The 12872-nt window shown below is 42.2% G+C and overlaps 1 protein-coding gene across 1 annotated transcript in view; it reads right to left on the reverse strand.

The window, feature by feature from the left end:
• Tmem154 (transmembrane protein 154) overlaps positions 1-10049 on the reverse strand; it is a 67572-nt gene extending 57523 nt beyond the window's left edge. Inside the window, exons 1-4 of the mRNA XM_013029712.1 lie at positions 9956-10049; positions 6215-6301; positions 2450-2564; positions 894-975 (exon numbers count right to left, since the gene is read on the reverse strand). Of these exons, the coding sequence (XP_012885166.1) occupies positions 894-975; positions 2450-2564; positions 6215-6301; positions 9956-10049 (378 nt within the window). The remainder of the gene's footprint in view (positions 1-893; positions 976-2449; positions 2565-6214; positions 6302-9955) is intronic.
• Between the last annotated feature and the right edge of the window lie 2823 nt (positions 10050-12872).

A 12872-nucleotide genomic window follows, 5' to 3' on the forward strand; every position in this document is an offset into this window, starting at 1 on the left:
GTCCATCCCATGGTGTTTTGTCATCCATCCTGCAAACAAGCAGAGATGTGGGGCTCTAGTGCTCGGCAGTGTACCACTCACGGGGGCTCTGCAGGTGGGAGAGACAGTGTCTCATTTTCCTGAAAGACTGACACTTCAGTCCAAAAAGTCCAGAGCTGCAGCTGTTAGAGGCAAAGCTGCTGTTAAATGGGAAATGACTCAGATCCACCATGCCAAGTAGAGTTTCACTGAGCAAAGAAGAAACCCATTTGTGAATTAGGCAGCTACCAGAACTACACGGTTCTGAGAACTCTTAACCAACAAGGCAATCACTTATGAGAAAGTGGACATGAGGCCCGAAAAAATGACTGCTGTAATGACAGCTTACTCAGCCAACCAGTGACTTGTCTACACTGCCTCCTGCAACCAACCGGAGCTCAATAACTCTGACAAAACTAGATTGCATTGGTCCCAGGGTAGGTGCCCTGTCCAAACCACTTGTAGCCTTCTTTGAATTTTATTTAATAGTGAGGAAACTCTTGTGTGGACAAGAGGCTTGGGGTGGAGGGAGGAGGACCCAGAGGGACCCATAAACACATGCAATTTTTTACTGCTTAGGATGAGTCAATGCGCAATTCCTGGGAATTGTTTAATGTAAATTTCCTTATTTACCAGTTTTATGCACTTTTTTCAGAAAATTACAGGCTATTTTCATTTTTCTTGTTTTTTTTCCTTGTCATACTGGGGTTTGAACTCAGAGCCATACTCCTTGTAGGCAGGGACACTACCATTTGAACCACACCTCCAGCCTTCTATTAAGATTTTCAATCCTTGTCTGTTATGTATGATGAAGACATTATTCAAGATTATTACTTGCCCATACTATTGTTTGTAATGGTCTTTGAAAAACCTACCTGCATTTTTTTCACCTTGTCAAATTCGTAGATCTTTCTCCTTATGTTCAGTGTTTCACTGTCACGCTTAGAAAGGCTTTCTCTAATTCAAGAGAAGATAAATATTCATTCCTATTTTCTTTGACTTCTTCTCAAGCAATGTCACTTAATGACTTTGTGATCAAGTGAGAAAAAGTAGCAGAAAATCTGGCCCACTTATCTGATGACTTGATTGATTGCCCAGCTCAATATCTATTTTGCTGCTATTTTAAAAATGTCCTCCTGGATTGAGGACAGGCCACAGTCTCATTTTTGTGGGTCTCCTGGGAGCAACCCATCATTTTGGCTCGGGGACTTTCAGTCCCCACATCCCCCAAGGCTTTGGTTTCCCATCTCAAAGGCAAAATGACTTCTTTGCTGCTGTTGATGGGAGCTGGGGCTCACAGCCTGTATGTTCTTGGACAGCACTGCCTTTCTCCCCACGCGACTTCAAAGAATAGACTTAGAAAAATCAAACACCCAGAGCTTCTACCACACATGGAAAAACTGGCTCAAAGACTCCCACTTTTCCTTTCCTTAAAAAAAAGCGAATGGCTTTTTGCAAGCTTTGGGTCCTTGCAGGAGCACCCCACCCCAGGGACCACTCTCTGGCTGACTGTGGCCCTCAGGTATTTCTCCCAGCTGGGGCTTGCTGAGTGTCAGGGAGCCTCTAGATTCTCCCATCACTCACCCAGGAACAAAAAAGATAAACACAGTGTGTGAAAGTCACACACTAGTAGCATAGAGCTTCTATCTTCTTTCTAAGGAAACCTTCCCTGATGGGGAATGAAGCGGCTACAGCATGAATTACCTGAGCAAGAGTCAGGCCTTCAAGCACAGAGGGTCCCTTATGATGAAAGAGTCTTAGGAATTCACTCTCTGCCAATGTTTCTCGCTACCTAATTTTGAGAAAAAGCTTTTTTTTAAGTCTTCTTTGCATAATTTTTTTTCTCTCCTTATTGAAAACAAGGTGTTTCAAGAGAGTCCCTCAAGAGAAGACTTTCTCCTTACAAGGTTGTAAGAAGTGTCTAATGATGTGGAAGGAACAGAGACCAGGGTGACTGGCTCGAATTCAAGTCAGTAATGTTACTGTGGCAGTTACCAGTCACTCCTCCCCCCTCCCCATCCACACCCAGAGCTACCCAGTGTCAGGAGGAAGAGACGGATGGCCGACTTGTCTACTCCCCAGCTGGAAACCATGGGGAATCTCAACGTTTCTTCCTAAGACCCAAGATCCTCCTTTGTTTTCCCTTCCTGAATCCTAGAATCATAGGAAAAACTCTGCCCTATCAACTCTTGGTCCCTTTCGATATCTTCCTCTTTTCAGTCTTTTTCACTGTTTTCTTAAAACAGTCTTTAACAAAAGAGTGAGAAGTTGCTGGAGACTAGGGAAGGAACAACATTAAAACCTTATTATACTACTTGGAAGGCCGAGGTAGGAGGATCCCTTCCACACTGACTGACCAAGCCTCCCACTGGAGCTTCTCAGGAGAAAGAGACACTTCAAAGAAGGCTGAGGAAGAGGATGGTGCTGTCACCCATCTGTGGGAGGCATGATACAGTGGGCAAAGGAGGAGGATAAAAGACAGGAAATGTTCTGCCTGTCAAACGCTTCTGCATAGAGTTCGATCTCCATCTCCACGGAGGGTCCACCTAAAGATATGTGTATAGAGATGGTACACTGCTACAGGCAGGATTTGCTCCTTGTTAGAAACAGGAATTAAAATGTACAGAGGTCAAAATGCCACCAAGGCCCCTCATGATGTTTCCAGTGGCCTTTCTACCCTGTTGGAGTCAATTCCCTAATGTTCAGGTGCAACCCACCTACCAGTTTCATTATTATTTGTTCCTCTGGAACCAGAGAGAGAGCAGAAGGTCTAACTTAAGGGAGATTTACATCGACTTGCTTACAATGTTGATCTGGCAGGATACAGTGGGATACAGGGCCATATTTTTCCCATCATTTTTTTAAGCAAACAACCTATTCTGCTGCCAAAGGGGAAAAAGCTGTGGAAGATCAAATCAAATGATAATCCTGGATCTTAAAAATCAGAGTTGAATAGGTTCCAGAGAGCTCAGTGCTCTCCTGGAACAAGTTTCAAGAACAGCAGGCTTCCTAAGCTGCTCACCACGTGTGATGCTGACAAACTTGTGAGGTGGGTTTCCCGCCTGCTGGGAATGTGTGCATTTATTCATCTGAAAATACCTTGAGCGTCAGATATTAAAAAGTAGAAACATGACTTGTCATGCTGTAGGAGTGGGATTTGTGAACCAAATTTAGCTTGAATACCAGGGAGCAAACACTAGGAGAGTATTAAGGGCTGGAAGCCTAAGAATTTTAAGTTTTCTTTTTAAATATTATTCCCCAAAGCCAAGAAAACAAAATGAAAACTTGCCAAATCATTCCAATGTGTCTCTCTGCCAGTGAGTTCAAAATTTTCCAAGGGACTTTCTACCTGTAACTGCAAAGCACCCCCAGTCCCTTGGCCTTGATGCAGGTAAAAATTCTTTTAAAAAAATTAACAAGTAAGGATGGGGGTGGGGAACTGGGAGAGAGCAAGGGAAGGGATGGCATTGTCCAAAAATGTATTCTTCACCTGCCTTACGTAACTGTAGCCCCTCTGTACATCACTTTTATAATAACAATAAAAATTTTAAAATATTAGCTCACTTTAGTATAAGGAGCCTTCAATGTAATAATTCAGAAACTGGGGAAAATTCTTTTTTTCTTTTTTTGGGTCCTTTGGGTCCGGTCATGGGGCCTGAACTCTGAGCCTGGGCACTGTCCCTCAGCTCTTCAGCTCAAGGCTAGCACTCTACCACTTGAGCCACAGCGCCACTTCCGGCTTTTTTCTTTTTGCTTATGTGGTGCTGAGGAATTGAACCCAGGACCTCATGCATGCAAAGCAAGCACTCTACCACTGAGCCACCTTCCCAGCCCCTGGAGAAAATTCTTGAAGAGATATACAGGCAAATGAGCTAAGGGCTGTGGTACATGGAGACATGGCTCAGATAAACCATTTTGAGTGTACGTCTAAGATAAGGTACACACACACGATTAAGAATTGGGAGTTGGAGTTCATCATAATTGATCACCAAGAGGTTACAAGTGAAAAGCCCTGAGTTCTAATTGTAATAGTGCTATGATGTATCCCAATCCCTTAAAAAACAAACAAAAACCACTTAAGGCTAAAATCAGCATATGGAAAGAAATAATACAGATCAAGGTAGATATCAGTAAAAGCAAACTAAAAGAGTAATACAAAGAATCAATGAAAGGACTGATTATTTGGAAATATAAAGTAAGACTGGCAAAGCCAGCCAAAAAGGGAAAAGATTCAAATTAATAAGAGATAAAAAGAGGAATATTACAGGGGCTGGGAAGGTGGCTCAGTGGTAGAGCTCTTGCCTTGCATGCATGAGGCCCTGGGTTCGATTCCTCAGCACCACATAAGCAAAAAAAGAAAAAAGCTGGCAGTGGTGCTGTGGCTCAAGTGGTAGAGCACTAGCCTTGAGCTGAAGAGCTGAGGGACAGCGCCCAGGCCCAGAGTTCAGGCCCCATGACCGGACCCCCCCCAAAAAGGGATATTACAATAAAACCAGTGAGATCATTGGGGGCTACTTTGATAGCTTATATTCTAATAAAGTAGAAAAATCTAGAAGAAATGGACACATTTCTAGATGCATATGACTTGTCAAATATTGAACCAGGAAGATATAAACCACCTAACCAGATCTGAAACAAGCAATAAAATTGATAATGTTTTATAGTAAATATTCAACCTGAGTGTAGGAATGGGAGAAGGAAAAGAAAAGGAGACAAAAGAAAAAAAATTCTACCAACAGAGAAAAACTGAGGCTTAGGTGGCATCATTGTTGAATTCTACCAGATGTTTAAAGAAAAACTAACACCAATGCTCCTCAAATTATTCCATAAAACAGGAAGGAAAGGAACACTACTACAAGCCAGTATTAGCCTGGTTGGTACAAAAAAAAGAATAAAGATACAACAAAAGAAAATTATTTAAAAAATTCCCTGATGATAGATGCAAAAATTCTCAATGGAATACTTGCAGACTGAATGCAACTACACATTAAAAACAGCATGTAGCATGATTACAGAGATGCAAGGTTCATTCAAAATACATAATAAGTATATAGTACATAAACAGAATAAAGGAGGATAAGTCACATGATTATCTCGATATAAAAAAGCTTTAATAAAATATTTCTTCATGATACAAGCGCTGAAGAAACTACAAGTAGAAGATATGTATCTCAATAAGGAAAGATATATGTAGTATATAGATATAGATAACCCACAGCCTACTTCATACTTTGCTCATTTTCTGAAATGGGAAAAAAAAGAAAGATGGAGAAAGGAGAAAAAAAGATGTTTTATAAATGGGTAAATGTGGAGGAATATTAGACTTTAACCTAAAGTCTCTCTCTGCTAGTAAAAAAAATACAAACTAAATTCAGGAATACTGAGGATATTCTAAATCTCAAGAAAGAGCAAGCATATTACAAGTTCTCTGTTGCTGTATTCTTCAAGTGTTTATCTTGAAAATCTTGTCAGGGTCTCTGAGTAATTGTTGATTATAACTAATCAAACCAGATTTTTTTCCCATGGGCATTTACCAAGATACCACAGCTAGTTAAGAAAAAAGACTTTTACTTTAAAAGAAGTGCTGGGGTATTTTACATAACTTTGCAGTTAAAACGGCAAGTATGTGAAGGGGCAATGGTAGTTTAAGCCTGTAATCCTAGCTACTTGGGAAGCAGGTATTGGGGAATCTTGGTTCAGGGCCAGTTCAGGCAGAAGTTCGTGAGACTCCACCTCAAGCAGTGGCTGAGTGTGACGGCTTGCACCTGTTATCCCCGCTAGGAAGGAAGCACGGTGATGTACACCTGCCATCCCCCACAAAAGGATGTGGAGGCACAGGAAGGAAGATCACAGACCAAACAGGACATTGTGACGCCACTTTGAAAAGAACAAATGTTAAAAGGGGCTGGAGGCATTGCTCAAGTGGTAGAGTACCTGCCTACTAAGTGTGAGGCCCTGAGTTCAATGCCTAGTATTACCAAAAAACAAAAAGATGAAGATATTTTCTTCCACTTTAAAGAATATCTTAAATTCAAATAGGAAAATGAAAATAATATTGGGGTAATTTAAGTGTGTGTGATGCCCCTACCCCTGTCCATTCCAACTGGCCCCACCATGGAAACATTGGGTAGTTAAGACACAAAAGCAAAAAAGGATTTCCTTTCCCGGTTATTCAGCTTTCCATCATAAAACATACCTGGAAAAAAATCTTGAAGGAGAAGTTTACTGGGGCCCGTGGTTTTAGCGATTTTATCCTGCAGCCGTTTGTCCTTCACCTTGCTGCCTGGGAGAAGTAGAGCATCATGGAGGAAGCTGCTCCCACAGGACAGTTGGGGAGGGGAAGGAGACAGGAGGGTTCTGATATCCCTTTCAATGCTATGTCTTCAGTGATCTCAATCCTAGGGTGACATTTCCCCTAGGTGACATTTGACAATGTCTAGAAACATTTTTTGGGGGGGTGTCCAGTCATGGGGCCTGAACTCTGGGCCTGGGCGCTGTCCCTCAGCTCTTCAGCTCAAGGCTAGCGCTCTACCACTTGAGCCACAGCGCCACGTCCGGCTTTTTTCTTTTTGCTTATGTGGTGCTGAGGAATTGAACCCAGGGCCTCATGCATGCAAGGCAAGCGCTCTACCACTGAGCCACCTTCCCAGCCCCTCTCTAGGAACATTTTTGATTCTCACAATCAAGTGCGAATGGGGATTTGGGAATGAATTAGGAGTGATGCCAAGAGAAGCCAGAGCCTAGGCTAGGAATGCTTCCAAACACTAGCACACACAGAACAGCCCCCCACAAGAAATTATCCAGCCTAAACTGTCAGTAATATAGACAATGAAAAACAATTTGCCTTAAATGATTTTTTTTAAATAAAACTATCAGATGCCTCTTGAGAGCCAGCTTGGATGAGGAGAATATCAGGCCCCCCTCTTGATAATAAAACCTCTCTTGGTCCCAACATCCCATCTGGTTACTGCTGTGTCCTCCTCCTTCTCACTAGAGCAAAAAGGAAAAGAATCCTTTGGGTACACCAAGATGTGTCCTTCCCTCCAGTATTAAGAAGGGAGCAATAGCAACAGGTCTGTAGGTTGATGAGGACTTGTGGAGAGAAAGAAAAGGAGGAGAATTTCTTTGTGGTAGGAAATGGCCTCTGAGGCATGATGATGATTGGACCTTCAGCTAGGAGTTACCTTTGTCTCTAGAAATGGAGAGCAAAGAGAATACAAGCACAGTCATTGCCTACATTGCTTTACATTAAAACTAGTTACACATTAGAGAGGATTGAAAACTCAATCCTCACTCCCATTGGCCCAATTGGAGTGCTCAGTAACCTCATGTGATTCTGAACAGATATGAAACATGTCCATCACCACAGAATGTTCCTTTGCACCGTGTGGTTCAATGTATGAACCTTCGCAGGAGTAAGAGGCTAAAGTTAGGTAGCAGGCAGACTCACAAGAGGTTAGGGTATTGGAAAGATCATCTAGGTGCAATATGAAAGTGCTAAGACTCCAGGTAGGCTTGATACTAGAGTAAAGTGAGGTGGATATTACAATAATCAAGGAATGATTTTAAAAGAAGACTAGAGACTAAGGGATACTTTGAAGATGAAAAGAACCAAGTTGAGTGTTTAAGGAGGAGGCTCAGAGGGGTTCTTAGTCTGTTTTTGTTTCAGTTTATTTGTTTTGTGTGTAGTTACTGTTTTTGTTTGTCGGTGGTAGGGCCTAAGCGTTGTCCCTCAGCTCTTCAGCTCAAGGCGAGCACTGTACCACTTGAGCCACAGTGCCACTTCCAGTTTTCTGTTGGTTAATTGGAGATAAGAGTCTCACGGAGTTTCCTACCCAGGCTGGCTTTGAACCACGATCCTCAGATCTCAGCCTCCTGAGTAACTAGGATTACAGGCATGAGCCACCGACACCCAGCTCTTAGTCTAATTCCCACTCTACAAAGTGAGTACTATTGTTCCAATTTTACAAAAGATAAAGCTTCAGAAAACTGGTGAGTAATAAAATCCACAGGACTTGGCCAATGAAGACTTTAGATTGTACATCCAATACTAACCACCAGTCCTGAAGGTTGAGAAAGGGAAGTCTATTGGGTATAAAGGTGGAGGGGAAGAAAAAGACTGGGCAGTTTTTTCTTTTGAATGGAAGGTGCAGGCAGGGGGTGGGGTGGGGCTACCAAGTGAAGATGATTGATTGATGGCAGATGATTGAAATACAGTAAGTAGCAGGCTTGGCTTGGGGGTCAGAGCTGGAGCGGATGAACCAAAGTCACAAGTCAGAAAAGCTTCAGCTCTGCCTATATTGAGGTCTTACTCCCCTCAAGAAAAGCAGAATTGTTTTCTAGAGGTGAGAAACAAGGAGAGATTATGAGAGAATTCCAACTCAGGAATTTGATAAAATTCCAGCTGTTGCCTTCAAACTACCCGTGTAATAACTTCTCACCACAGTCTGAAGGACACTGTCTCAATTTTCTTCCTGGCTAGGCACCTGCTGTTGAAATGTTGCTGTAACAGTGCCCTCTAGTGTTATGAAGAGGTCTCTGCAAATGGACGAGGCAGTCTGCAGAAGGAAATTCCCTTCACCTGAGTCATTGCACAGATTCTTATTGCCAGAAGCTTCCTTATTCAGTACATTTCTGTGCCTTTAGGGAGGATCACACCTGAACAAGCCCAGGTCACTTGCCTTCAAGGAAAAGGTAATGGAGCTGGAGAAGTGCCAGCATAAACAAAAAGAAGTGTACTTTTATGAGAGAATGGATTGAAGGGGGAGGAATGAATAGGAAGGACAAGAGAATCTACAGACTAGAATATTAGCACCTATAAAACACTGAAATAATTACTTGACTCATGTATACATAACCCCTGTATATCACCTCTATAATAATGAAATTAATCTAAAAGTAAACCCACTGAAACAATATAACAAGCTAATCTTGAAAGTTGGAGATCTAAGAGGTTCTGTTTTGACTTGGTGAAAAGAGGTCCTTTTAGCGTATCACCAGCTGTTACTATTGAATGCTTATGTCATGCTACCCATGCTGATAATCAACATAGGGTAAGAACGATTTATATTCTGCATTTTTTAAAATAAGAAAACCAAGATACAGCAATTAATTACCCAAGTTGACAACAGCTGAGAGGGGGCAAAACAGAGCCCAGGCCTTTGACTCCTAACTTCTAACCTCAGTGCAATAGTCTTTTCATAAATATAGCTAGGCATAGCGGTTTATGCCTGTAATCCCAACTACTCAGGAAGTAGAAGTTAAAGAGTCTGATCCAAGGCAATTAGCCAAAATTCTCTGGGGGGAAGAAAACAAAACCAAAAGCAAAAGGACTGGGGGAAATGGCGCAAATTATGCTTATAGCAAGCAGAAAGCCTTGAGTCAGTCTTCAACACTAGTGAATGAATGAATGGCTAAATGAGAATAGTAATTTAGATAAAGAATGCACATCATTAAATTGACAAAGGCTAAACAAAAAAAAACACAATATAGTCAAGAAAAGTGGCCCTCCCCATGTCTGAAATGCCTTCAGGCTGGCTTCAGTCCTTATCACAGAGAGAAAATACTAATGTTTTCTGAAGTCCTTGCTAGGTGTGAGGGTATAGGCCAGTGGTAGGCCATCAGCTCAGCCATGCAACACAGCCTGGGTTCCATTCCCAGGGCTGCAAAATAATAAAAGTAAAATTTCTCACCAGAAAAATGTCCTTTCCACCTAAAGGCAATAGAATCAAAGAAGACTATCAAGAAAATAGATCCTAGGGGATCTGATGACTCAGAAGATCAGTAAACATTTTGTAGAATGTATGTAGGATTGAAAAAAATCCATTTTGGGGGGGTCTTGGGGTAGCAATCTGCTTCTAGATGCAAGGATCTAGCAAACCAAAGTGCAACCTCCCTCTCCAGTCACCCTCAGAGCTTCCATGGTCATTAATCATACTCCAGATCTTCTCCCCCAGTTTAGGAAACACAGGCCTCTGCATCATGATACCAGGCTGCGTTCTGCACAGCTGGTGTGAACTTCCCTTCTGCATTGTTACCTTAAGGGCAATTTAGTTGGGAAATGGTAGAAAACTTACCTTCCCCTTTGTTTTCATAGGAGACACACGCCAGGAGCCGCACAACGAAACAACTCTGTCTGTGGTTCAGTGGGTGGGCCTTGGTAGGAAGAGGAGCAGAATTTGGGGCGAGCCAGAGAGCAGGAAATGAAGACCAAGGGCTTTGTCTCCTATTTGGTGTTTACATGGGGATGTGAACACAGGAAAACCACTGGTGCCGGGGCCAGGCCCTGGCCTGGTGCTTAGCAATCCTTCTGTGCCTTCTTGACGGATTAAGGAATCAAGTGAGCTGCTTAAAAAAAGAGTAGAGAGAGCCTGCTTTCATCCTGGATGTAGTAAGGGCTTACAATAGTACCAGAGCAGACAGGCAGGGACCAGGGTTCCAAATAAGAGAACACCGTTTTGGCTTGGGGTGGGGGAAGAGGAGAGAGGTGGGGAGGAGAGAGTGTGTCTCAGAAAATGGACCAATAGTAAGAAATATCAATGGTAAATGCCTGGCAGCTGTGGTGAGAAGATGAATCACAAAATGTGGCCATTTTTAAAAAGACCTAGCGTAAGTGACTCTCCCACATGTAAAACCATGGAAGTAATCCTGAGTCTCATCAAGCAGTACACAGAAAAGTGGGCCGAGGACAAGCACCCATTCATCTGCATAAACACCCTTCTACCAACGCGTCTGGGAATGCTAGGAAGTGGACAGACAGAGCAAAAAGCAGGGTAAATGGTTCAGGGTTAGATGTCAAGATCATGAACGATGGGCAACCAGACAGAGCCTACAAAGGATCAAGCAACTGTGAAGGGAGATGTGCTACTGAGTCAACAGATTCCACAGAGACGTCTACTGATTAGCTTATAAGCTCATTCTTACAAAGTACATAGCAAGAAGACAGCTGAATCAAATAGCATAAGGTGTCCGTAATCATCTCTTCAGACAGCTGTAACTTGGTGTCTTCAACAAGTGATCAGTCCCAGCTGAGATCTGGAGGTTTGGTGTTCAAAGCAAGCGGGGGCAGAAAAATCTTCAAGACTTCATCTTCAAAAAACTAGCAAAAAGCTGTGCTTCAGGCATGACTGAAGTGCAGAGCTCCAGGTAAGCAAGCCAAGTAAACATGAGCCCCTAAGTTCAAATCCCAGTACCACAAAAAATAAAAATCTTTTTTTGAAGCTGAAAATATAGCTCAGTAGTACGGTACTTCTGCATCTCTCATGCCCACAAAAGCAAACTTGGCCTTTATTCCCTGTAGTACAGTGGTTTCCAAATATGGGATCATCAAAGAGGAGAACTTTTTCCAGGCTAAGAAGTCTCTGCCATAAACTCCACGTATTCCCAGCCCTGGAGCTGCCCACCTTCAGCTAGGAGTCCTTGAGAGCCCCACCCCCAGACTCAGCAGAGCCTGCTGAGCAGGAAGAGTGTACCAGAGACAGCCATCAGCAAAACTTGCTTACCTTTCCACAGAGAATATGGCCAATCAAGAGAAAAGTTTGGATGCTTTCTTCTTATTCCTCGTGTGAGGGCTCAAATCTCAGTATCCCATGGATTAAACACATGTTCTACCACTAAACTGTCTCTAGTCCCTGCTCCCAGTTTGCTTTACCAATCTCTGAGAAGCTAAGTTTAATAATGAAAGTATAACATGGGAATAAATATGCTTTATTTTATATAACTATAAACCAATAAATGTGTATCTAGCAGTGATATACAATGTAATATTTAAAAAATTATATAGTAACTCTCCTAAACTACATATATATATATATATTTATAAAATATATTTCACCTGTATTTGTTGTAAGACTATCAGCTATCATTCTTTTTCTTTCCTTGGGGCAGAGGTGTGAGGGAGTCTTGATAAGGTGCTTAGGCTGGCCTTGAACTCATAATTCATCCTAGGGGTAAAGGCATGTATCATATGCCAGCCCAGCGGTTCTTTATGTCATGTTCTTATACCTGTGGATGGTAATTTTTTTTCTTACGTGAAAGAACAGTAAAAAATAAATTCTTTCCTGGCAAAATATAAGGAGAGTAACTTTTGGTTGGCTCTATGCTTTCTAAAAACTTCTACTGAATGTATTTTATACTTCAGCGGTTTATTTTTCTATTGCTAGGGAGTACAGGATGATTACAAGAATAAATCTCAGAATATTGGATGTAGCTCACCATAGGAAAAGCTACACTTCAAAGTCAAGCTTGGAGGGCATATTGGTGAAAATCCAATTGTTTTGTTTTCCTTGGAAGTAACAAGGTTTGCATTTAAGAGAAGGCATACAACAGATTTCCCTTATACAATAAGCTCCTGCAGTGCATGTATGATAGTATTCCATTTTACATCTAAATCCAAGATTTCAAGAGTACAGACACTTTTCAGATCAGGTTACACCTCTTCTATTTTTGCCTGCGGCAGCCCACTGCCTCTGCACCAGCACTTAGAGCAGGCAGGTAGGGAAGCTGCAGCTGGCACCAAACAGCTGCACAGGTGGAGGCTGTACCCAGATTGCATATGGTTGCTCGGCCTAGAACATTGGGTTTTTCCCCCTCTTCTTTTCAGTTGACCACCATTCTCTACATCTAGAAGCAAAAGCAGACTGACTAGGAGATTATTGAAATCATGTTCAAGTGTCTAGAGACCTCAGTCTTCCTTCAGGTAGCAGCTTCTCCTCCTCCTGTTTAACGCAGCTGAGGATCTACTCTGTGCCACAGGTTGTCAAGGGAAAGGCTTGCAGTTGAACTGTCTTCCTAGCCTCCTTGGTGTTTTTGTTTTTGTTTTTTTTTTTTGTACGGTTGCTTCTGGGTTTCCTTCC

This window comes from Dipodomys ordii, unplaced genomic scaffold, assembly GCF_000151885.1.
Source record: "Dipodomys ordii isolate 6190 unplaced genomic scaffold, Dord_2.0 Scaffold122, whole genome shotgun sequence".
Classification (NCBI taxonomy): Eukaryota; Metazoa; Chordata; class Mammalia; order Rodentia; family Heteromyidae; genus Dipodomys; species Dipodomys ordii.